The sequence below is a fragment of the Aspergillus tanneri genome, assembly GCF_003426965.1.
Source record: "Aspergillus tanneri strain NIH1004 chromosome Unknown AapTan_1_pilon_pilon_pilon, whole genome shotgun sequence".
Classification (NCBI taxonomy): Eukaryota; Fungi; Ascomycota; class Eurotiomycetes; order Eurotiales; family Aspergillaceae; genus Aspergillus; species Aspergillus tanneri.
The window spans coordinates 223,475-246,773 of NW_022984628.1; the positions used below are offsets into that span (position 1 = coordinate 223,475).

Here is a 23,299-nt window from a genome sequence, read left to right on the forward strand (position 1 = left end):
GAGCTAGATCGTATAAAATCGCGAACCAATCCCTTCCCACCATTTTGTCCTACAAAAACAATGCACAGCCCCTCTCCTTAGCCTTCCTTGATCCATTCCACTGCACACTGTACAATCTGTTTACTGCTTTCTTTCACAATTTCCACCTCACAATGAAAGCTCAAGTTCTTCTCGCTGTTCTACCCTTTGGTTATATAGCCCTGGCCGACCAAACCCAAAACTGGCAGGAAGTCTGCGAGGCCACCCCACCCAAAACACAAGAAACAATTCAGGGTGTAACGTTCAAATACACCTGCAAAGTGGCTTGCAACAATTTCCAGCAAATTCCGGGGCAATATGATCATCCAGATGACTGTGCGGAACAAATCTTGGCTTCCTCCGAACAGGCCATCATTTGGCGACGTGACTCGGCAGAGTGCTGGAGATGCACAGCGCCTGGAACGACAGCGAACTCTTACGATACTCTCGTGATGGAAAAGGTGAACGGTAACAGTCCTTTTGAACCCAGTTGCGCTCAGCAGCTGGCTCAATGCCAGACCCAGTTGAATACATGCCAATCTCAAGCGGGTTCAGGTGGTGGTTCAGGTGGTGGTTCAGGTGGTGGCTCAGGTGGTGGCTCAGGTGGTAATTCAGGTGGTTCAAGTACCACACCATCATGTACACCTCTATTCCTATAACCGGAGTAGATAATTTACTGACATAGCCAAGGTGGCGCGACACATACACAAGGTGGTTATAACTGGGGAGTCACTTGCGGAAAGAGTAAGAGATACCCCAAATGCCACAGAGTTTGCTTGAGTACAACTAACAACACGCGCTGTAGTCCTTTCTGGTCCGAACCGGCGACAGGAAGACGGGAGCAGCCTTCAGGACTGTATCGATAAGTGCGCTGCCACACCGAGCACATGCGAGAGAGTTGCCTACAGGAGCCACCTCCGCTTCAACCAGTGTCTGATGTCCTCAGGGAGTCCCGTGAAAACAGTTTCCAACTCGAATTGTAAGTCGGCTGAGAGGCAGTAGTTGAGCTCGATTTCGGGCACATACATGGAATGCGACTAGGCCTTCAGCTTAGGTTTTCCTGGATGACAGTCAACGGGGATATTTTTAGTTCCTTCGTCAAATATATATCATTCAATCTAACTGTGCTTTTGGAGAGTGAACAATCCTTGCATAAATTCCGTATCTTAAACCATATGCATCTTTATATTTACATTCTTCACAAGAACTAGAGAAAGGGAGAATACCTCGCACATTAAATACATCGTTTTTGTCAAACAAAGTCCGACGGAGTCGCACAAAAATGCAAGTTTGGGAAATGCATTACTGCGAGGATCAGGTTGGATACTCAATAAATATCGTACGTGCACCAGGTATCCTGGCGTGACCGGTGGCACTGTGATTACTGCAGAAGGATCGTCGATGGGGTATAAGACAAATCATCATTATGTGTTTTTACTGGTACTGGACTGATGTTGATGGTGATTACTGCGTTGACATTGGGATTCAACAATTTCAAAGCAATACTTAACAACCTTAAACATGCATTTTCTAAACATCAGTTCAGCAATTTGCCCCGCAATCTTAGCATCTGCCTTTTCTTGTTCCTATAGCTGTGTATTCACATCCCTAGCTTTCAGTAAGGAGGGATCTGCGGACAGAAGAATGCATAGCCTCCCTTATAAGCTACATAATGATTAACAAGGCTTTTTACAGCCTCTTATATATATGTATATTTGTCGGTGGCATGCTTCTTTGTGGTACGAATGTAGGGTTCGAACAGACATACATGACTGGGTTTCCGTCAGATAATTCTGAGCTGTGGACTGAGTTTTCGGCAGTGGGTGCACCACACCGATAGACCAATTCACACCGATAGACCAATTTTCCATCCTCCCATTTTCTTGAGGCTATTCCTATCCACACAATATGCCTAGATTAACCGGAGAACTTGAAAAACGCGTATTGGAGGCCTGTAAAGCCGCCAGTAAGGAAAAAAAAACCAAATTTAGCAAAGATCACCCGGGAATATAGCGTGTTATACAACACACTGCGTGGTCATGTCTACCAGGGAAAACAGGCTCGCAACGCCCACACACCCCAGAATAAGGCCCTTGATAAGTATCAGGAGAAAGCTCTGGTCCAGTGGATTGCTTCTATGCGTGATCTGTATCTTCCTGTAATCCCTAAGTTACTTAGAGAGTGGGCAAACCAAGCACTAGCTCGAAGCGGTTCAGCGCAGCGTGTTAGTAAGATATGGGGTTATTAGTTTATAAAAAAACCGCCGGCGCATCTAAAACTAGGCCCCGTGACTTAAAAACCAAAAGATAAAAAGTAACTAAATACAAAGGATGTTGGATATCCACAGCATTAGTATAATTAGCTTGGGAATGTAATCAAAGACCTCTTTTTTTACCTGGTATACAACTTTGATAAGTGTGGCTTCCAACCTGGTAAAGGAAAAGCTTGGAAGGTTATTGGCACAAGGGGATTTTACCCTAATCTGGCTAAGTTTAATTATGCTGAAAGTATCACCACGATTAAGTGTGTTACTGCTAATGGGTGGATAATAAAGCCACTGTTTATTTTTAAGGGTGAGAGGTTTATAGAAAGCTGGTATAATTATTCTAATCTACCTTAGTTTTGGACAGCAGTATCCCTAAAAGGATATATTAATAATAAGCTCGCTGTTTAATGGCTTTAAAAATTCCATAAGGCCACAATTAATCGTGTAAATCAACGGAAGGGGGAAAATTAGGTGTTGCTATTTAATAGCCACAAGTCCTATAAAACTCTTAAATTTCTCCAACTCTGCAATACCTATAATATTATTCCCTTTTATTTTAAGGCTTATACGACTTATATATACCAGCCTCTTAATGGCAAGCCTTTTCTTTTATATAAGCAGTAATTCCGCAAGTAAAATAACCTTATTGCTTAGTAGGGTAGGCTTTCCGCAGGGAAAGTGGATTTCCTCCAGGATATTGTTAAGGTGTGAAAGGCTACTTTTAACTAATAAATAATCTGCAATGCTTTTAAAAAACATGGAATCTACCCTGCAGATAGCTTTTAAATTATTTAAAAACTTTAAGATATATTACCTCCAGTGCCAGAGCTTTAAGCACTAGATCTTCGCGTGTATGGAGAGACAACTCTGCCTCCTAATCTTTTCTTTTCCAGCATTAAAAATACCCCTCCGAAGAGTGCACAAGAGCTTGAAAAGAACTAAAAAAAAAAGCTCTCTAAGATCTTTACAATAAAGGAGCTTACTCCGAAGCTACAAAGAGGGCTCCAGCGAGCGCTATGGCATTAGAAAATACAGAATAAAAACCTTGTAATAATAACTAATACAGTTAAGCGAATAAGGCAGATTCAAGAGCCCCGGAGGTGCTAAATTACTAAGAGAGAGATTCCAAAGCTCGGTGACTCTGGAATACTTAGTACAAAAGATGCCAATCGATCAATCAAGGCCAGGAAGGAAAAAGAGGCTCTATAGGAGAAAAAAAGATTAAAAAGGCAGTAGAAAAAGGTATATAGCTAACCACCACCTACAATGCCTACGGGGATAGAAACCACATTGCCGGAATCAGCGATGGCAGCGCAGCAGGAAAATCAATTTTTTTTATAAATAGTAAAGGGGAAAGGCCATAGATAGTGGGAATAACTTCAAAATTGGTCTATCGGTGCCACTGCCGAAAGGCGGTGGGGGGCACTGGAAGGCACGGATATCTGGGCAGTAACTGCGGAAGAAGGCCCTCGGGGCATAGGCATAAACCAATACTTTATTAGCTACCTACACTCACTGTGAGCAAAGAACATGGTAAACCCTGCTCAAAGCCATCGAGGTTACAACTAGCATGCGAGGACCTGTGAAATCGACGAGAGAAAAAGTACTAGCCAGCTCTACTTCATCTCGCCAGTCTCTGGCAGGTTCCTGTTGTTGCCAATGCGGTTCAACATTCTTGTACAAAGGATCATCCGCAGCCCTAATCAACCCTGATATACCGGCGGACTCAGCACAAAACTAAACTCTTTCAAATGCGGCGAAGGCTTCCATCTTGCAAAAAGCTGCCCATTCTCCACCAAGATGTGCCGTAGCATCTTTCGTCTCTCCTCTGCGTCAGGCCACACTCCCTCCCATATCCTCACGTATGGTTCCATAACCCCCAAGGCCTCCCTTAGCCACAATCCGACCCTGTCCTCCTTAATTCGACCACTCTGCACCATCCCCGTCTCCAGCTCCCGAAGAAGATCTTCCCTTTCCTGCCCTGTTTTCACTGCAGCCCGCATCACCCCGAGTAGTATATGTGACCGCACTGCAAGGTCCAACTTATCTAGCTGCTCCTCCACACCCACTGTTTCCTCTACTGCAACGGCAGCCAAAAACTCGATCTCCTCCTCACTGCCAAGCTCCCCATCCCATCCCCTCCACCACGCATACGCCGAGATCCCGCCATCCGGTTGTCCACAGTATATTATCTCGCTTTTCCTCACGCCATCCTCCACATCCGGCTCAACAACTCCCTTCTGCTCCCAGCTTGCCTCCCACCGCTTCACCGAGTACTTCCTATCCCACTCATACATATCATGATAACCCTGCGCCGCAAGTATCCCGAAGCAGTTTTTCTTCCACCATGTTGGGCACGGCGCCTCGGTTCTGGTGCGTGCGTCGAGGTGTGGGGCCAACATATACTCCAGCCAGAAGCGCGCCTGCGTTTCTGAGTAGGGCCGCACACTAGGGTGCGTCTTACGCTGGCGGTTAATTGTTGTCTCGAGCGTGCGGAGGGCTATATCGGTGAGAGTTGCGAGCGGAAGCAAATGTTGTCTAAGGAATGTACGTGCGACATTATAGGCCCAGCGCGGGAGTTTCGTGACATGTGGACCACCGCCGACGTGAGGTTGCTCGCGAACCGGCAGGTCCAGCGGGTTGTTTGAGCCCGGTAGATCTTGGAGGTCAGGGAGGCAGTAGAAGCGGGCTGTGGTATTCTGTTTCAAGAATGACTCCGAGTAATATTCGCGCCAGACGGAGGGGTGCAGGAGTGCGTGGTGCTCAGCGTAGAACGTATTAAACCCGTCCAGGGTGTCGAAGATGCCGTCAATTTGCTCGGAGGAGCTGTGGACGGTGATGTAGAGGGCTGCAGCGATCTGGGCTAGGTAGAACATATCCAGGGTGCTGTGTTTGTCAAGGTTAGTATAGTATTTTTAAGTGGATAGCAGTTAACTAACCGATTGAACCTCAACTCGCCCTCACCGAATGACCACCCGTGCGTGTGCAGCTTCTCGATAACATCAAATACACCCCGACCATTCCATAGCGGCTCATCCAGATAGATCCATGCAATCCGTAACAATTGATCGTGGCTGTTGACAGGCACCACGCCGTTTTCGACGTCGCTGAGGAATTCCCGGGCGCCCATGGCAAGCCTCCAAAAAGGGCAGAATGGAATGTGGAATGTAGAAGTTGAGTTGAAAAAACAATTCAGGTCCCAGGGGTCCGAAGGGACTCTTATAGACTCTTTCCGCTGCACCCCCACATGACCAAAAACCCTTAGTCACCGGTCCCGGCTACCCGGCGCTAACTTAACTAGTGGCCCACCACCACTACCACTACTAGATAGCGTATATTTAGGTGTATAAAAGGCCTCATATCTAACCGACACTGGCCAGTAGCTCAATATTAATAATACGCTCGGTATGGCTTCATCAATTCCCTTAGTTCTCAAGACGATGATCATGGTGATTGGCAGCTGGTATTAATAACCCGGCTATCGACCGACTAGCAGTCTAACTTATTGGAACAACTACGCACCCCCCAACCCAACCCCCACATTTGGGGGTCTTTGGGATCAATTTATACATCATTTTATAACCCTTCCCGAGCTTAATAATTCCGCTACTTTTCTTGATACAACAGTCGGGGAATTCCCCATTGACCAATCAAGGTTTTTGGATTGGAACGAGAAACTTAGATTACTTGATGCAGAAGACCCGGAATACCATCCTAGAGAGAGAAAGAGAAAATACCCTAGCCAGTTAATCCAACTGCTAGCACTATTCTCCTTTAAGACGTGGAAAGGCACATTTCAGACACTAGATCAAACCCTACCGCCCTGGTCCCAACCGTTAAACCAAATAATAGACATATCTATATCTAGCAAACCGAAAGAGCAAGCAGCCCAGGAACACAAGACACTAATATCCCAATGGCTCGCTAATAGAGATAACCACAAAATTATCTTCTATTCAGATGGATCCCAGCTGCAGAGTGGTCAAAACGGAGCAGGAATCTTCCTCCTAGAGAATAATCCTCAAAATCAAAAGGCTTGGGCATGGAATCTAGGTCATGAATACAAGGTCTACGATGCGGAGTTATTTGCTATTCAAAAAGCATTAAAACAAGCATTTAAGACTATTCAAATTCTAAATTTAGATATCTACATCTTTTCGGACAGCCAAGCAGCCCTAAAAAGGCTTCAATCAGCAGACACCATCTATGAACCATACCAAAGAATCTTTAAATGGGCAACTAGAATTAAGGAAAAGAATATCGTATTCATATTCAATGGGTTCCAGGCCATCAAGGAATCTTTGGCAATACCAAAGCTGACGAGGCAGCTAAGTATGGGGCAGAATGGACAGATAAATACTATAAATGCCCCATCTCAGTTAGTCATCTCAAACGAGAGCTCAAAGCGAAATGCCTTGAGGATTGGGATAAAGCATGGGAAAATGCTAGGAAAAGTGATCAATATAGGGGCTTTAATTCCATAGCTTCATGGAAACCAAGCCCCCTAAAGCTTCCCAAGCAGACCTGGTCAACCATTATCCAGCTAAAGCTAGGGCATGGGTATTTTAGATCCTATCTAGTTCGAACACCTAACTACGATAGCGATATATGCACATCGTGCTGCAGCGACAAGCGCCAAACTCCGCACCACCTACTTTTTCAGTGCCAGGCATTTAGGGATATTAGAAAAGGGTCTATAGAGACCCTAGACAAAAAAGACCGAAATTTGCCTTATCTGTTTACGAAGAAAGCAGGGCAAGAGCAACTGGTTAAATTCTTAAAGGAAACCGGGATCGCCACTAGAAAGTGGCTCCTGGATCCTTAAAGAAAACAAAAAAAAAAAAAAAAAAAAAAAAAGCAAAAAGAATTGGAATTTCACATGGTTTAACCCCTTTTATAAGGTCCCCCCCACTCCTAGAATGTCATACTGCTTATTCATGTTTGATTTTACCCACTATGTACGTATCTGTTTGTTAGTTCAAATCCTACCACCCAGGGGTGGTAGGTAGAGCATGCATAGTCTCTGACTGAAAAATGCTCTATAATATGGAAGAATAATAATAATAATAATAATAATAATAATAATAATTAGTAGCTTTCTCTAGTGATTGCTTGTTATATATATTTATTAGCTACAGATCTTAAATTTCTGCACCTAAAATATTAATTACCAGCAGATTACTGTTAGTGCTAATATTGTTTTTTAGTAGTAATTAAACCTAGATAGCTTTCTATGGTAGATTACTACTCTAGGTCTAACCTTGGTTTATTCCGGAAGAATGGGAGTATATGCTGGGTAGGATATTGTCATCCCGGATGACTAAGATGTATAGTGCCTGACGAATATGGCTCCAACACGTAGGTACTCCGAAGACACGATCGCACATCATACGATCCCAGATCGTATGATATGGGATCCCACGGCAGTGCACTGGAAGACCTCGGTAGATATTAGGTTAAATAGCGGTCTGCTACCGTAAGTAGCAGACCAGAGAAGAGGACTTTAAGGATAGCTTAGGCAATACATTTATTCAGAAGACTCAATAGACTTCCCTCAGCTCTCCCCAGGGCCGCCATCACGGCGGCCCCTGGGGCCCCCGTCCCCTATTCGACTGTCCCTACAGCTCATAGTGTTCTACTACCTCGTCCAGTCTCCTACATAACCGGCCGTGTGATGAGCGATATTGCATTCCTGTACTTCTGGAGCTTGGGCTCCTGGGATTAACTAATAGTGCAGTCCCTGTTTCTGCCCCCTACTATTACTACCTCCTGCCACAGCCTTTAACAACGCCAACCACTACTATATATTTAAATAGTCCCTGTAAAATACCCTATCTAGGGAAGGAAAGCTTTATAAATTTGCACTTATAACTACTCCTATATTTACTAGGGGGTTTAAAAAAATTTTAAATAAGCCCTTTACTGTTACATGTGGTTAAAATCTTAATACCCCTGTAATACTTCTAGGCTACTACTAATTATTCCCTAGGCCTTTATAACACTATTACTGTCCTGGAGAGGGATAAGAGGTGGGGACCTAGCTGCCCTGTACACCACAGTAGTTATTCTAGCTTGGTATTTTATAAAAATAATAAAAACCTTGCCCTTAGTTTACCACTTCTTTTTAAAAAATAGTAAGATTTTTTCCTGTGTTTTATTTTACTAAAAACAGGAAGCTTGGACCGCCTAGTAAACCTATCTAGTAGAAAGCCTAAGTTCACCTAAAAAACAAGACTGTAAGCTGTATCTCTAGTATTATAATTACCTTAAAATACTGTTCTGGAGCTATTTAGCCTAGATAGGTATAGGAAAACTAGTACTAGAGTAAAGTGTAAAGGGCTAGAGCCCGTTTGACCTCTCGGGCCAATGTCCCTACTGTCCCCGTTGTCCCTATTGTGACATTGTCCCTATTGTCCCTATTGTCCCTACTGTCCCTACTGTCCCTACTGTCCCTACTGTCCCTACTGTCCCTACTGTCCCTACTGTCCCTACTGTCCCTACTGTCCCTACTGACCCTTTTGGCCCATTGGCCCTCGATCGATGTCACGTGACTCCCCACCTTGTTTGTTTACCGCTTGTTTCCTCTTCCTTTCTTTCTTCCTTTCTTCCCTTCTTCAACGATTCCTTCTTGTACATAACCTATCTTGTAGGTTCTATGGGTTCAGCCCTTGACATAAAGATGCAATATCGCTCATCACACGGCCGGTTAGGTAGGGGACTGGACGAGGTAGTAGAACACTATGAGCTGTAGGGACAGTCGAATAGGGGACGGGGGCCCCAGGGGGCCGCCGTGATGGCGGCCCTGGGGAGAGCTGAGGGAAGTCTATTGAGTCTTCTGAATGAATGTATTGCCTAAGCTATCCTTAAAGTCCTCTTCTCTGGTCTGCTACTTACAGTAGCAGACCGCTATTTAACCTAATGTCTACCGAGGTCTTCCAGTGCACTGCCGTGGGATCCCATATTATATGATCTGGGATCGTATGATGTGGGATCGTGTCTTCGGAGTACCTACGTGTTGGAGCCATATTCGTCAGGCACTATACATCTTAGTCATCCGGGATGACATTATAATAGTATAGTTATGTATTTTTATATAAATTATAGATAAATCTAGTATAATTTTTATATATATAATTTTTTTCTTACTATTTTTCTTATATTATTTCTTGTAGGTACCAATAGTACTGTGTTGTATTATAAGCTAAAAACTGAGTATAAAATTACATAAGTGGTATATAAAATACAAAGTAATTTTTCTGCTTTTTTTATATATTTTTATAAAATTTTAGCGCTTATATTGCATATAATATAGTAATTTTAATTTCGACCGTCATATGTTGCGAGATATATATATTTTACCTGCATGGGTAAAACCCATGGTTGGGTTGCGCGGCTACTGGATTATTCAGACTTTCGGGCGGAACTGTATCGAGAGGGGAGAGACCACACAGTAGTTTGAGATCTTCTGTCACGGCGTGAGCATGGCGGAACAACGGAGACAGTATGGACAACAGGGATAATAGGGACATTGGCCCGAGAGGTCAAACGGGCTCTAGCCCTTTACACCGACCTTCAAATTGTACTTGGGAATATTAAATATTTGTAACAAATCACTTCTACTTTTATACCTCTTCAGATACTACTTGCAGCCGACTACATGTTTGTTAAAGTAAGATTAAATATTTCTTTCTCATTTAATAGGAGATGGGAACTTTGGATAACTAAAGATTTAGGAACAGTTAAAGCCACTGTATAAAATAGAGCTTGTGATGTTAACTTAGAAGAATTAATCTTAACACTGTGAGTACCAAGAAAGAGATTAAAGCTTGATGCTGCACGGATTAAACTTGAACCTGCAGAGCTGTTGGAGATAGACAGCATGTCCTCAGGTAATGCTTTATTATCATATCCATCGTTTAGCGCAAGGTAGTTTTAACACTTTCCTTAGTCTCCAGTAGATAGCTAGTATCCAAAGCTCCGTAGCAAGTAAGTTAAGCAGCTGAACAGCAGAAATCCCTCCAAAAGATAGGATAGAGGTCCTCCGGCCTGGACCTCGTGAAGAGAGAATGTTGATTGTTTGGTTTCCATCCCAGATTATACAATCTACACAGGCAGTTGGACTTACCCATAACATATAACTTTTACCCATTTTAGGAAATAACTTGACGTTACATACGGCAGATTAATCGAACAACCGGGAAAATAGGAAAGATTTTGGCCTGTTATAACCTGTTGTGATTGAGAGGAAGATTAACTATTATTGCTATTCACATAATTACCTCTGTATGCTAAATGCAGTAGGATGACAGATATCTTATTCCCCCCTTAAGTAAGGCAGCCAATAACTAGTTTTCATGTAAATGTGACTATGAATAGGCTAAAATGACTGCTGTTTGTCAAATATTTCGAAGCTGCAAGCCAAGAGGGCTATAAAATATAGAACCGGGAACATTGGTGAGCACAGACATTTATGAAGCTTTAAACACTTTAGTATGTAGTAGAGCACTGATAATATATATATATTTACATATTTACATATTTAGAAATAGCTAGAGTAGTGCGTATATACCTGACGGTGAGGGGTCAGTGTATAAACACAATACACACACAAAATGCCGTATCCTGGGCCCTGGTGGGTGTCTTGTCATCAATTTGCACACTCAAGCTCAGTTCAACTGCTCGCCAGTACCTAACCAGCAAATACTACTCAAAAGCGTTGTGAATTGAGGCTCGATAAAATAGTAGCTCCATACACGGAATAAATTCCGTGTTGGAAATCAATCTGATGTTCATCTATATAAACCAAGTTTTCAGATGAGAACAATAATAGAGGAACATATGGATAAAACAATGACAAAAACTCTAGCAATGTAACTAAAAGGCGGATAAGCCCCGAACTCTAAGCGCCAGTCCAGTCGATAATTCTCTAATTTCTTGACAACGAACGTATTATGCATCCCTCTGGATTCTTCAGAGTAGCCGTAACCAAGCTCTCCAAAACACCAGATAGCCCGGCATTTCTCGCTGCATCTAGCCAAGAATCAACATCCACTGTTCGTAGTGAAAGCCCATTCTGGTCCTCCAGATATTTCTGTATCCCACCAACCGGAATCTTTTCATCTCCGCAGTGGTGAAATATCTGTGGCTGCTTGGGCGTGGCGCCGTCGGTTGATTTCTTCGATTCGTCCAGGCTACAGAAGACCTCTTGACAGATTTTGGCAGCAACATCTTCGACAGCAACAAAATCAAAGTATCCGGTCCAATTTTCAGTGGTCGGAACGGCTCGTATTTTCACTGAAATTTGGAAAATAGTTTGTATCAGGTCAGTCGACGGCACACCATCACCGACAATGTTAGACGGTCGGTGGATTGTACACGGCAAATGAAACCGTGCCGCACACTCTTCAAGATAGGCTTCGCTAGCCCACTTCGAGGCGACGTAACCGTTAGAGCCATCCACAGGGGGGCGGAAATTGGCTACAGAACGGGGTGGTAATGACTCCACACGGGCAAGCTGTGAAACGCCTCCGGTGGAGACAAAGTGCAGAGGAATTTGCCGACGAAAGGCTATGCAAGCGAGCTCTCGGGTTGATTGCACGTTGGCCTTCTGGAGAGACTGGTATGATTTCAGGAAGGAAACATCAGCACCGTTGTGGATAATCACGTCAACCTTAGCTGCCAACGTCTTCCATGATTCCAAGTCGACTCCGAGACGTGGAGCTCTAAGGTCACCCGCATATTGAACAATCTTGTCGGACATGATGGCGAGGGTTCGAGATGTGCAAGAGTTGTTCGAGTGGCGGATAGCGATGCAATGGATACGGGACACGCGAGAATCAGCCACAAAGTGCCGTAGAAGAGCTGAACCCAAGAACCCAGTCGATCCAGTCAGACAGACCTCGATGCCGTGGTCTGCCTTGGAGGGGGGACATGGAAATGGAGCAGGAATTGCAAACTGCAGCTCCTCCATCTCTCCAGGCATTGTTTCTACATGCCAATCGATCTGCGAGACGGGATAATTACCATCATCTAGAGTGAGGAGGGCCGCCATACGCTCCACAGTGCTCGATTGGAAGAGATCCGGCAGGGGAATCTGACGACCAGACGCCTCGCGCAGCATTGCTTGCACTCGGATTATCAGCAAGGAGTTGCCACCTAACTGGAAGAAATCGGTCGAGGGGCTCCAGGAAGAGGGCAAGGAGGATTCGTCGAGACAACACTTCCACACTCGAACCACTGTCTGCTGTGCCTCAGAGAGATCCTGCGGGCTGACATCCTCTGGGGCGGAGGAAAGCGGTAGTTGATCCAGCACACCTCGATCGAGTTTGCCATTGGGGTTTCGGGGGAGATTTTCCACGGGAAGGATCAAACGGGGTATCATGTATGGAGGAAGAGGGAGACGGTAAAGGAGCCTCTTGAGGAAAGCATGCAAGTCATTGCCAGTATTGCTAGTCATCGAAGGAATAGTGAATGCAACAAGGAAGCGTCGATCTCCATCTTCATCATGAGTACCTCGCACGGATACAGCAGCGTCTGCAAGACGACCGTCAGCGACTCGTAAAATCGTGTTCGCAATGTCATCCAGTTCGACCCGGAATCCACGAAGCTTGATCTGGCTGTCACCATCCATACGCCCCAGGTAGATCAACTCTCCGTTCGGCAGCAAACGTCCCTTATCGCCAGTGCGATACATGGAAGTGAACCCGCGCTCAATATCATCAGGACCTGCAAAAGTGTCAAGAAGAAACCGTTGTCGGGTCAGCGCGTCCTTTCCGAGATAGCCGCGAGCAACACCACTGCCCCCAACGACAATCTCGCCAACAAATCCAACTGGGACAGGGGATCCGTTTGCGCTGAGAATGTATGTCGAATAGTTAGGTAAAGTATATCCGACACTAACCGTCGAGATATCGACGGTGGCAGGATCGTACGTGTCAATGGACAGACAGCAGCTTGACACTGTGATTTCAGTCGGCCCATAACGGTTGATGAGGCGTAATCCAGGTCGCTTCAAGGCGTGGAATGATCTGATCAAGTGGGTGGGCAGAGCTTCTCCTCCGACGAAAGCAATCCGCCAGGACTCAGACTGCCCCAGGAAGCCGGCGCCATACCGAAGTAACGCGGCATATTCGGATGGAGTGGCATAGGTATACGTGACATTTTCGGCTAGCATCAACCGGGCTAATTCGACAGCATCACCTCGAAGGTGCCTGGGGACCGCAATGAGGGTTCCGCCAGCAATAAGCGGCTGCAGCATCTGGTCAAGAGAGACATCGAAGCCGAGTGAGCTTTGCTGGAGAGAGATTTCTCTTTTAATCCCGAAATGGCGTTTGATGCTCATGATCTGGTTCACCAAGTTGGCGTGTGTCAACACAATTCCCTTGGGTACCCCGGTGGATCCGCTGGTGTAGAGCGCACAAGCGGGCGATAGTGAGCTAGACCTGTTGGGGATGGACGGAATGGAAGTGAAGGGAAAGTCACAGAAAGTGACAGGTTTGCTGGAAAGGAGATCAATCTGGTGCATGGCCTGTTCCGTCGGTGCATGGTAGATAATTGCAGCCGGGTGGCAGTCATCAAGGATCAACTGCAGCCGCTGAACGGGATTCTGGGGATCAAGAGGAACGTAGACGGCGTTTAAACGCCACACAGCCAGCAAATAACAGACAGAGTTCATTGTTGGCTCGCAATAAACAGCAACGAAGTCACTTGGACGAACACCGTTGGCTTCGAGGGTAGCAGCAATGAGCTGGACACGCTGAAGCATCTGTCGGTAGGTGAGAGAATTGCCCTCGTGATCCTTAACAGCAATTTGGTTGGGGTACCTGTCAGCAATCAGGTCAATTCGGTGAGTAAGTGTGACGGCAATGTTGTGGTCAAATCTTGGGCCTTTTCCTAGAGCCAACGTCGCTCTCGCATCCTCGTCTGAATATAGACGGTGTTTATCGAGAGGGAGGTTTGGGTTTGAACTGCATGACTCAAGAAGACAAGTGTAGCAATCTAGAATGAGACGCAGATCGTCCTTACTATAAAGATAGGACTGAGACTTGAGACTGACGAGTGTTGTCCCCTCGGACTGCTCCTCAATATCAAAGATCAGATCGTACGGATTGCGGGCATCCTCAAATTGCAATAGCTCCGCGTCTATGCCATTCACATGCACACTGCTTGCGGAGCCCATCTTGTAATTCATTAATATCTGGAAAAGTGGACTTTCAGTGGTAGATCTGGGAACGTCCAAGGCGCCAAGCAGCACATCGAACGGCACACGCGAGCGTTGCAGTGCCTGGTAAGCCACGTCACGGGTATTGTGCAGCAGTTCTTCCAGGGAGTCATAGACACCAATATGGAAACGAAGCGGCAGCAGATTGACGAAGAACCCAATGGTCTCGAGGAAATCGCGATCTGTCCGGTTGGCGTCGGTAATGCCAATGCAGACTTCGGAGACATCCAGGAGGCGAGAAAGAAGAATCTGCAAAACGGCCAGATGTCCGTGGAAGGCAGTAGTACTGAATCCACGTACCGTTGACTTGAAGGAGGTCACAGTAGCCGAGGGGATTGATCGCCGGGCGCTATGCAGGGTATAGGCTGTTAATGCTTTGCGAGTCTTGACCTGGCAAAAGTCGAATAGAGGCAAGGGAGCAGGCAACGTAGAAAAAGTTGTCTTCCAAAAGGCAATGTCGTCAGCCATGTCGGATTGCATGAGTGCACGTTGCCGATAAGCAAAGTCGACATAGTGATGCTTCAGAGGAGGAAGGTAGTCCCCAGACAATGCGGAAGTGAGGTCCTTGATTAGTACCTGTGCACTAAATCCGTCAAAAACGATATGGTGGAATCCAAGGACTAACGTATGAGTGTCTGGGGAATGAGAAAACAAGGTAGCTGCCATGGTTTCACCATGCTCGAGACGGTAGCTATGATAACATAGTCGCTGAAATTCCTGGTTGATCTCATCCTTTCCCTCAGTTGACATCCTCTGGCACAAAGTGAAGTTGGCTGTACGCAGGAGTTTCTGGGATGGAACGGCCGTACTTTGGTCAACAAAGAACGCAGAACGAAGAGAGTGATGTCTGGCCACTACGACATTGAATGCATTGCTCAAGTCAATGGCGCTAGGTCCCCTCAATCGGTACATCATTGTGACATTGTACGTCGATGGGTCTTGCAGAAAAGCTCTTAGAAACCACAGCCGCTCCTGGGCGAACGACAATCGATCAACCTGCTGCTTATCAAGAGGCATATCTTCTGGAACCTTTTCTGACTCCTCATCCTTGAAGCCCTCCAAAACTGGCCCTGTTGCCGAAGTTGCGGAGCTGACAACCTGGCTTCCGTCGAGTACCTGACCTGCACTGAGTTCAGAATGGGCCGGGGAGCTTGCGCAAGACAGCATGGGAGTTTTAGCATCAATAAATCTCTGGGCAGCATCATTACAGAGCTCCTCCGGGGAGGCCCCGCCGAGAACGCGCAGAACGGGCATATCCATGTCAATCTCCTTAAGGAACCAGGATCGCACCTCGACGGCCATAAGCGAGTCGACACCAAGGTTAATTAGAGGCTGAACGGGGTTGATTTGGGATATTTCTACTTGTAGGACACGCCCCAGTTTGGCTAGGAAGGCATCGAGGACAATCTGAGAAGCTTCTGTCGAGTCACAAATATCGGCCAACTGTCGTTTGAGCGAGACCAGAGTTGTGGAGACCTGCTCCTTGCCAGCATCCTCCTGGATGGTGTAGTGGGAGAGCCGTGGATTGCCCGACCAGAATGCATTCTCACCACTATCGCCCAACTCAGAGATGCGATGGAGCCCGGTGATTATCTCTGCTTGAGTGCCATTGTCCGGCCGGCCTGCTACGATGGCCTCAGTAAACATAGTGTGGAATTTCGGCTCCGAGATAGGCATATAGTGGAATTTGCGTAGGGTGGATTCGTAGATGCCCGTCTGGGAGACATAGCCGATACCCAGAACCATACCAATGTCCAGAACGGACCCCGCAAGACCTTGCCGCTTGCGTCGGGCAGCGAGACTTGCCATGAACAGGTTGGCAGCACCATAGTTGGACTGGCCCCGATTGCCCACAATGCTGGCCAGAGAGGAGAACAGTATGAAGAAGTCAAGTGCAGGAGTCGAAAAGATCTCATCCAGATAGGCTGTGCCTGCCACCTTGGGCTGCAGGACGGTTTGCAAATGCTCGACTGTCATGTCACTAAATAGTCGGTCTGAGAGAACCATTGCTGCATTGGCAACACCAGCAATAGGAGGCAATTGGTCTTGCACTTCTTCATACATAACATCCAAGGCGGGCTTGTTGGATACATCCAGTTCATATAGACGGACACACGCACCCATGCACTTCAGTTCTTCGAGCCAGACCCGGTCAACACGCTTCAAATTGCGGCTGGTAAGGATGAGATATCTGGCACCATTCTGCACCATCCAGCGAGTGAGAGACTGGCCTAGTCCGCCGGTGCAGCCAACAAGAAGATAGGATCGATCTGACCGGAACAGACCTTGGGCGTTGATGGGCTGCACTCGAGTCTGGACCATCTGAGATCTGGTGAAGTCGACGACCAACGAGTAGTCAGGAGGGATGGACGGCGGCCCTCCTAGTTCTGACGCCGAGACAAGGGTTGCATCATTTCCCGGCTTGATATGAGCTTGGGATACCTCGCAAGCTTCCAATAGCTCTTCATGTGAGGGCATCGGTGGACCATTCGATATTGAATCGTGTCTTGTTGATGGCAGTTGGAACAAGTCGGCCAAGTGGATTGTGCGTCGCCCATCGAGGAATGCCTTGAGCGGATGATTCTCATTCTTGCAACAGTTGAATGTGACGTCAATGGTCGATGGGAGCCGTGTCGCCAGGTGACGTTTGGAGAGATATTGGGGAACATAGACGGTACCCTTCTGCCCCGGTTTGAAAGATACCACAGTCACTGACAAGTCCATCAACAGAGCACGATCTTCGATAAGACGCTGCGTCTTGATATCGGGATCCACGACGAGAATATGACCCTGTGGAGCGACTTGCTTAAGAACAGTGTTCATTAATAGAGACAATGCTGTACACAATAGCATATCTGGAGTCGCCGAGGAGCTGTCAACCCTTACAACCTGAGCAGATGGGACGGAGATCGCCGAGCTGTTGTGGTGACATAAGGCCAGGACCGTAGTCCCAGCTGGATGAGTGTTGCTGGAGTCAGGCTTTTCAATCTTGCCAATCGACAGGTACGTTGTAGTGCATTCGTATAAATGAAGCCCATGCAGAAGAGAATAATGCACATGGATGGATATATTATCCGCATTGCGAGAATGCACTGTTGTGTCCATTTTATAAAGACATATGTCCCGACCCGCCGCTGAGATTTCCACTGTCATATCCGCAAGGCAGGTGTTCTCCATAATCTTTCTTCTGGAGCTGTTAAGCCGGTTATTCATGTTGTAGTTTGGCAGAATGCGAGGAATCATTAGTCGATGCTCCTGAAAAGCTAGTTCTGGTTCAACACTCCATAATACCCGCTCTGAAGGAAGGTCCAACTTGTCTGCGACAATCAGGCGTGCCAATGCAGTTGCGACTCGCGAAGCCTGGCCATCGACACCACAGGCGAGATCCAGGAATTGCATGCGGATATGAGGATGTTCGTACATCAAGGATCGTCCCAATCCTATAGTCATGTTGGCGTACGGATTCTGATCTCGACAGCCAGACGTCACCCAGAGGATTTGGCGACATTCATCCAAGGCTCGCTGAACTCCGACAAGTTTGTCTGGGTTCAAGTTACAGAGCAGTGGTTCTTCCAGGTCGGCAAGAGACACGATCGAAGTGATGGGGACGGCATCTCGCTCGACAAACTCCTCAAACCGAGTGAAAAAAAGGGGATGATATGTGCTCCATCTTGATAGCATGGAAGTTGTCTGCTCTGCCAAAGCTCGTACGGCTGGTGTTTGCCCTCCGATGATAGCTACCCGATCGACTGGAAGAGGAGGATGGGTGTTTGCGAGAGGATCCTTCAACAGTGCAATGTCACCATTGACGGCCTGTGACAACATCACCGAAGTCATATGCTTGGATAAATCTTGGAAATCGGTAACCCTTTGATCCACTCCAGAGAACCCGGTCTTTATCAACAATTCATTCCATTGAGAGGCAGTAATTGTGGGGGCAAAACGACGGCCATCAGTGTCTCCCAACCACCAACCTTGAAGACCTGACATCATCAATTTGACCCGAAGGATCTCACTCGTCACTTCGAGAAGCAATAGATAACCACCAGGCTTCAGCAGTTTGCGCACGTTCCGCATCGTGTGATCCAAATTCTTGGTAGCATGGAGCACGTTTGACGCAATGACCAGGTCGAATGAGCCATTTTCGAAACCTTGTGTCGCCAGATCTTCTTCGATGTTGAGTGCTTTGAAAGCCATCTTAGATCCCCATCTCTGGAACTGTTCCTGAGCCTTCTCGAAGAAGCCGGTGGAGATGTCGGTAAAAACGTAATTACTGAAAGTATCGTCCAAATGCTCCAGTAACCCCTGGGTCGCACCGCCTGTACCTGCGCCAATTTCAAGGATATTCATTCGGGGATAGCGATGAGCAATCTGTCGGGCCAGACGGCTTATGGCTCCATTGGCACGCTGGAAGCCGAGGCCGTATTTGTAGAATCTGTTCAAGGTATCATTCTCAATCATGTGCTCCAGCATTGTTGTTTCACCACGCACGACCTTGACGAGATTTTCGCCCACCGCCGAAATCAGCTGTAGATCGACCTGATCCTGGTACCTCTGAGCTTGAGAGAGAAGCCACTCGTGCGAATCATCAATCCATTTCTTGCAGATGGTGGGGTGTTGGCCTCTCTCAATAAGTGGAAAGAGATAGTCAATGAATTCGAAGATGCGCCGGTGATACCAGACAAACGAGCTCAACTCATCTCTATCAATCGTGTCATTGAGCCGTCGGAGATATGAATAGGACAGTCGCTCACAGAGATCCACAAGTAGCAAGTCCATCGAGCTATCTGCGACCAGTTGGGATGGATCTGGTCCAGCCTCGGCGTCAGCTTCCCAGACAGTCTCGGCAAAAAGCTCACAGTCATCGGCCGCTGACGCCTGATTGAGCACAGTACAGGTCAGTCCCTCCAGCTGGATGCGAGGTTGGTGTGGGGTGAAGATGTCGACATCCGCCGTGACGGTTAGATCGAGGGCTTCGGTAATACTGCAGTCGATTATCATCTCCTCACATGCAGCACTGGTATTTATTGGCACGATTCGGAGTGACATCAAATGCGTTGGGACGTACGGGGCACAAAGGCTGCCATCTCCTGGCCAGCAGAAGGCAGCAAATATAGTCTGGAACGAGGCATCCAGCATAGCAGGATGGATCATGGCCGGCGTTTCAGTATCAGAGGCGATGTCTTTAGTAAAGCCCGTAGCACGACGAGCTCGTCGAACAACACGGTCAAGCCGTTGAAATAATCCAGTGTACTCAAGACCAATCTCAGTCAAGGATGAGTAGAAAGTCTCCATATTGACTGGCACCAGCGACATGGCGTCTTCTTGTCGGGGCGGGAGTTGAGCTGGCCCATCATTGAGGAGGCGAACCTGCACCCGTCCAGAGACATTCTGCTGCCATCGAATGTCCCGTTCGTCGACGGTGGCCGAGTAACAGGAAAACTCCGCTAGGTGAGGAGTTTCTGACTCCCTCATTGGCTTCATATGGAACATGATCTCCACTCCATTGTCCTCCGACAGAGCGATAGCTCGAGAGATATGCACATCCTGCAGTTCGACCATACCAATTGGACTATCCTTGGCTAGCTCCTTGGCGGCCTCCATGGCCATGACAAGATACCCAGCAGCTGGAAATATAATCTGGCCTTGGACCTTATGTCCCGATAGCCATGGCACTTCAGAGACGCGTAGGGTGTTCCTCCAGCGCATGTGGTGGTCATGATCATCGGGGCAACGCACTCCCAAGAGATCATGGCGAATGTGAGGTCGCTGTCGATAGTTTCTCGATAAATAAGACTCTTTCCAGAATCGCTGGTTATGGTCCCATGCATAGCTCGGCAATGACCTCACCGGGCCCTTGGTGCATTTTAGGCCAAAAGCAGCGTCACTGTACGAACTCAGATCGACAGAATCCGCGCCGAGCTCCTTCCAGAGGAAGCCCAGTGCGTCCGAAATCGCCTCGGTATCGTTGCTAAAACGAGACAATGTGCCACAATACGGCATTATTATGCCGTTTTCTTGCTTCGTAGTCTGGGTGACGGGCCCTTTTAGAGCCGGATGAGGCCCAACTTCCACGCCAATGACAAATGGGCCATTGCACCGAGTGGCAGTCTGGAGTGCCTGAGAGAAGAGAACGGTATTTGCCATGTTGTCGGCCCAGTATGTCTCTTTGAGCGAGTCGCTCTCCTCTCCCGTTGTCATGGATCGTCCATGAACACTGGAAATCCAGTTGCATCCGTTGACGGGTGTCAAGGGAGTAATGTGGCATGCTTGCAATGCTGCGCAGTATAATTCCAGGCAGGGCCGCATATGATGGGAATGGTAAGCTGTGTCAACTTTGAGAAGACGGCAAAACGTCTGCTGCGCGTCAAAGATACCCTTGGCCTCTGTAATTGCATCCTCATCGCCAGCAAGAGTCACGGACTGGGGGGCATTGCTAGCGGCGACTGCAATTCGGCCTTCAAAGCGCCTGCTGATGATAAAGTCCTGTGCTTCATCAAAGGAGACACTCACTGCCATCATGGCTCCTTTGATACCATCCCCGCCACAGGCCATTTTCGCACTGACACCTCGATAATATGCGATCCGAATGGCATCCTCAGCGGAGATCAGACCCGCAGCGTATGCAGCACCGATCTCACCAGATGAGTGTCCAACCACTGTATGGAATGAAACGTTAGCTGCTCGTAGGAGATCAACAAGAATCACTTGTACGGCGGTGCATAACGGCTGTGAGAGTGCCGCTTCTTGGATCTGTGATAATTCTTCAGCGTTGGTCAGTTTGTCTTTAATGGACCATATCGGGCCATCAGGGAGATTGTCAAGAGATGTCTGCATGTTCCGTATAGTTTCTTGCGCCATGGGGGATGCCAGAATGACCTCCCTTCCCATCCCCGGCCATTGCGCACCTTGACCAGTGAAGACTCCCAGTATCCGCGTGGACGTTGACGAGGGTTGCTTCTGTTCACCGATGGAGGGTACATGCAACGCAGACTCCATATTCTGAAGAAGCTTCTCTTTACTTGCTCCCGAGAAGGTGACTCGAGCAGAATGTTGGGAGCGCCGAGAGGCCAAGGTTACGGCTAGATCATGCAACTGAGAGATATCGTTTGACTGCAACAATGTGACATAGTTTTGAACTAGCGAGAGCAGTGAGCTTTGACTGGCAGCTGAGAAGGTTAAAGGAACGGGTAGGATGGTAGACAGCGAAGAGGTAACGGATGGTTGGTCATAACTCTCAATGATAACATGTGCATTCGTTCCTCCGAATCCAAATGAATTCACACTGGCTCGCCGAGGAGCCTTCTCGTCAGGCCAGGGCAACACCTTGGTAGGAACCTGCAACTTCTGGGAAAGGGGTAAAATATCTGGATTTATGCGGTTGAAATGCATGTTGGGAGGAATCTGGGCTCGTCGGACCGCTTCGGCTGCTTTCAGTAGACCAGCCAGTCCAGCACATCCTTCCAGGTGGCCAATTACTGTCTTTACAGATCCAACATAAAATGGCTTGCCCTCTGCAGGGTCTGGGAAGAATGCGTCGCGAATAGCGCGTGCCTCAATAGGATCCCCTCGTGGTGTACCAGTTCCATGAGCCTCGAAGAATTGACACCGGTCCTCAGGGCGGGTGCAATCAAGGCCGGCTTTGCAATAAGTTTGCTGGATAAGAGCCGTCTGTGACGATGCGCTGGGCATTGTGATGCCTTGAGTCCGTCCATCCTGGTTCACTCCCGTCTCTCGGATAATGTACTCAACGTGATCCCCGTCTGCTAATGCCTGAGACAAAGTCTTGAGCACGACAGCTGCAAAGCCCTCTCCACGGGCGTATCCATCTGCCTCTGCATCCCACATGCGGGATCTCCCAGTCGGGGACAACATGTGCAGCTTCGATTCGGCAATCATCATTTCAGGGCCGAGGATAAGATTTGCTCCAGCGGCGACAGCAGTCTTACATTCTCCGGCCCGGAGAGATTGTACCGCATGATGGAGTGCGACAAGACTAGATGAGCATGCTGTATCGATTGTCATTGATGGCCCTTTCCAATCAAAGAAGTATGAAACTCGATTTGACACAATGCTTCGGGCAGTGCCTGTGGCCATATACATCGGCATTTTCTCGGGATCGCGGATCTGCAGCTCATGATAATCGCCCGTCATGAGACCAACATACACTGCTGTATCAGATCCTTTCATGCCAGTGATGGTCAAGCCCCCGTCCTCCATCGCCTCGTATACGGTTTCCAGAAGCAGTCGCTGCTGGGGATCGATTGCTTCGGCTTCACGGGGGTGGATACCGAAGAATGAGGCATCAAAGCCGCTAACATCCTCGGTGAGGAGATACGCGTGCTCAACGTTTGTGCTACCATGTCGTTCTCCATTAGAATGATAGAAACCTTTGGTGTTGAATCGAGACAAAGGAATCTGAGTGAGAAGATCTTTTTTCGAACAAACAGCTTCCCACAGCTTGGATGGGCTGTTGATGCCGCCGGGGAAGCGACAGCCTGTGCCGACTGTGACAATGGGCTCTGAAGAGTAAGTGGATCGCATTGTATATGCAGTACTCCAATGGACTATGGAAGATTTCGAAATTGAAACGTATGGGTCAATGACGGCATATAGAACGAGAGTTGGGATCAGCGCCCAAGGCTGCAACTATAGGTATGGATATATTAAACATCCCAGATCAAAAATAGATCAACGACACCCACGTGGTGTTCATCGGCATTCATATTGCGGTGACGTAAACCCACCGAGGCTCTAGTTAATATACGGAGGATATTAAGATGATATCCTCAGCC

The 23,299-nt window shown here is 47.5% G+C and overlaps 3 protein-coding genes across 3 annotated transcripts; 1 reads left to right on the top strand and 2 right to left on the bottom strand.

The window, feature by feature from the left end:
• Positions 1-152: 152 nt before the first annotated feature.
• On the top strand, positions 153-1,020 carry ATNIH1004_002145 (uncharacterized protein; the record flags this gene model as incomplete). The annotated part of the gene is made up of 3 exons (XM_033566840.1): positions 153-657; positions 709-762; positions 824-1,020. The coding sequence occupies 3 exons, from the start codon at positions 153-155 to the stop codon at positions 1,018-1,020; spliced, it is 756 nt and encodes a 251-aa protein (XP_033428835.1).
• A 2,967-nt stretch (positions 1,021-3,987) lies between these two features.
• Positions 3,988-5,414, bottom strand: ATNIH1004_002146 (uncharacterized protein; the record flags this gene model as incomplete). The annotated part of the gene is made up of 2 exons (XM_033566841.1): positions 3,988-5,170; positions 5,224-5,414. The coding sequence occupies 2 exons, from the start codon at positions 5,412-5,414 to the stop codon at positions 3,988-3,990; spliced, it is 1,374 nt and encodes a 457-aa protein (XP_033428836.1).
• A 5,796-nt stretch (positions 5,415-11,210) lies between these two features.
• Positions 11,211-23,048, bottom strand: PKS10 (putative Nonribosomal peptide synthetase; the record flags this gene model as incomplete). The annotated part of the gene is made up of 2 exons (XM_033566842.1): positions 11,211-19,521; positions 19,573-23,048. The coding sequence occupies 2 exons, from the start codon at positions 23,046-23,048 to the stop codon at positions 11,211-11,213; spliced, it is 11,787 nt and encodes a 3,928-aa protein (XP_033428837.1).
• Positions 23,049-23,299: the final 251 nt, after the last annotated feature.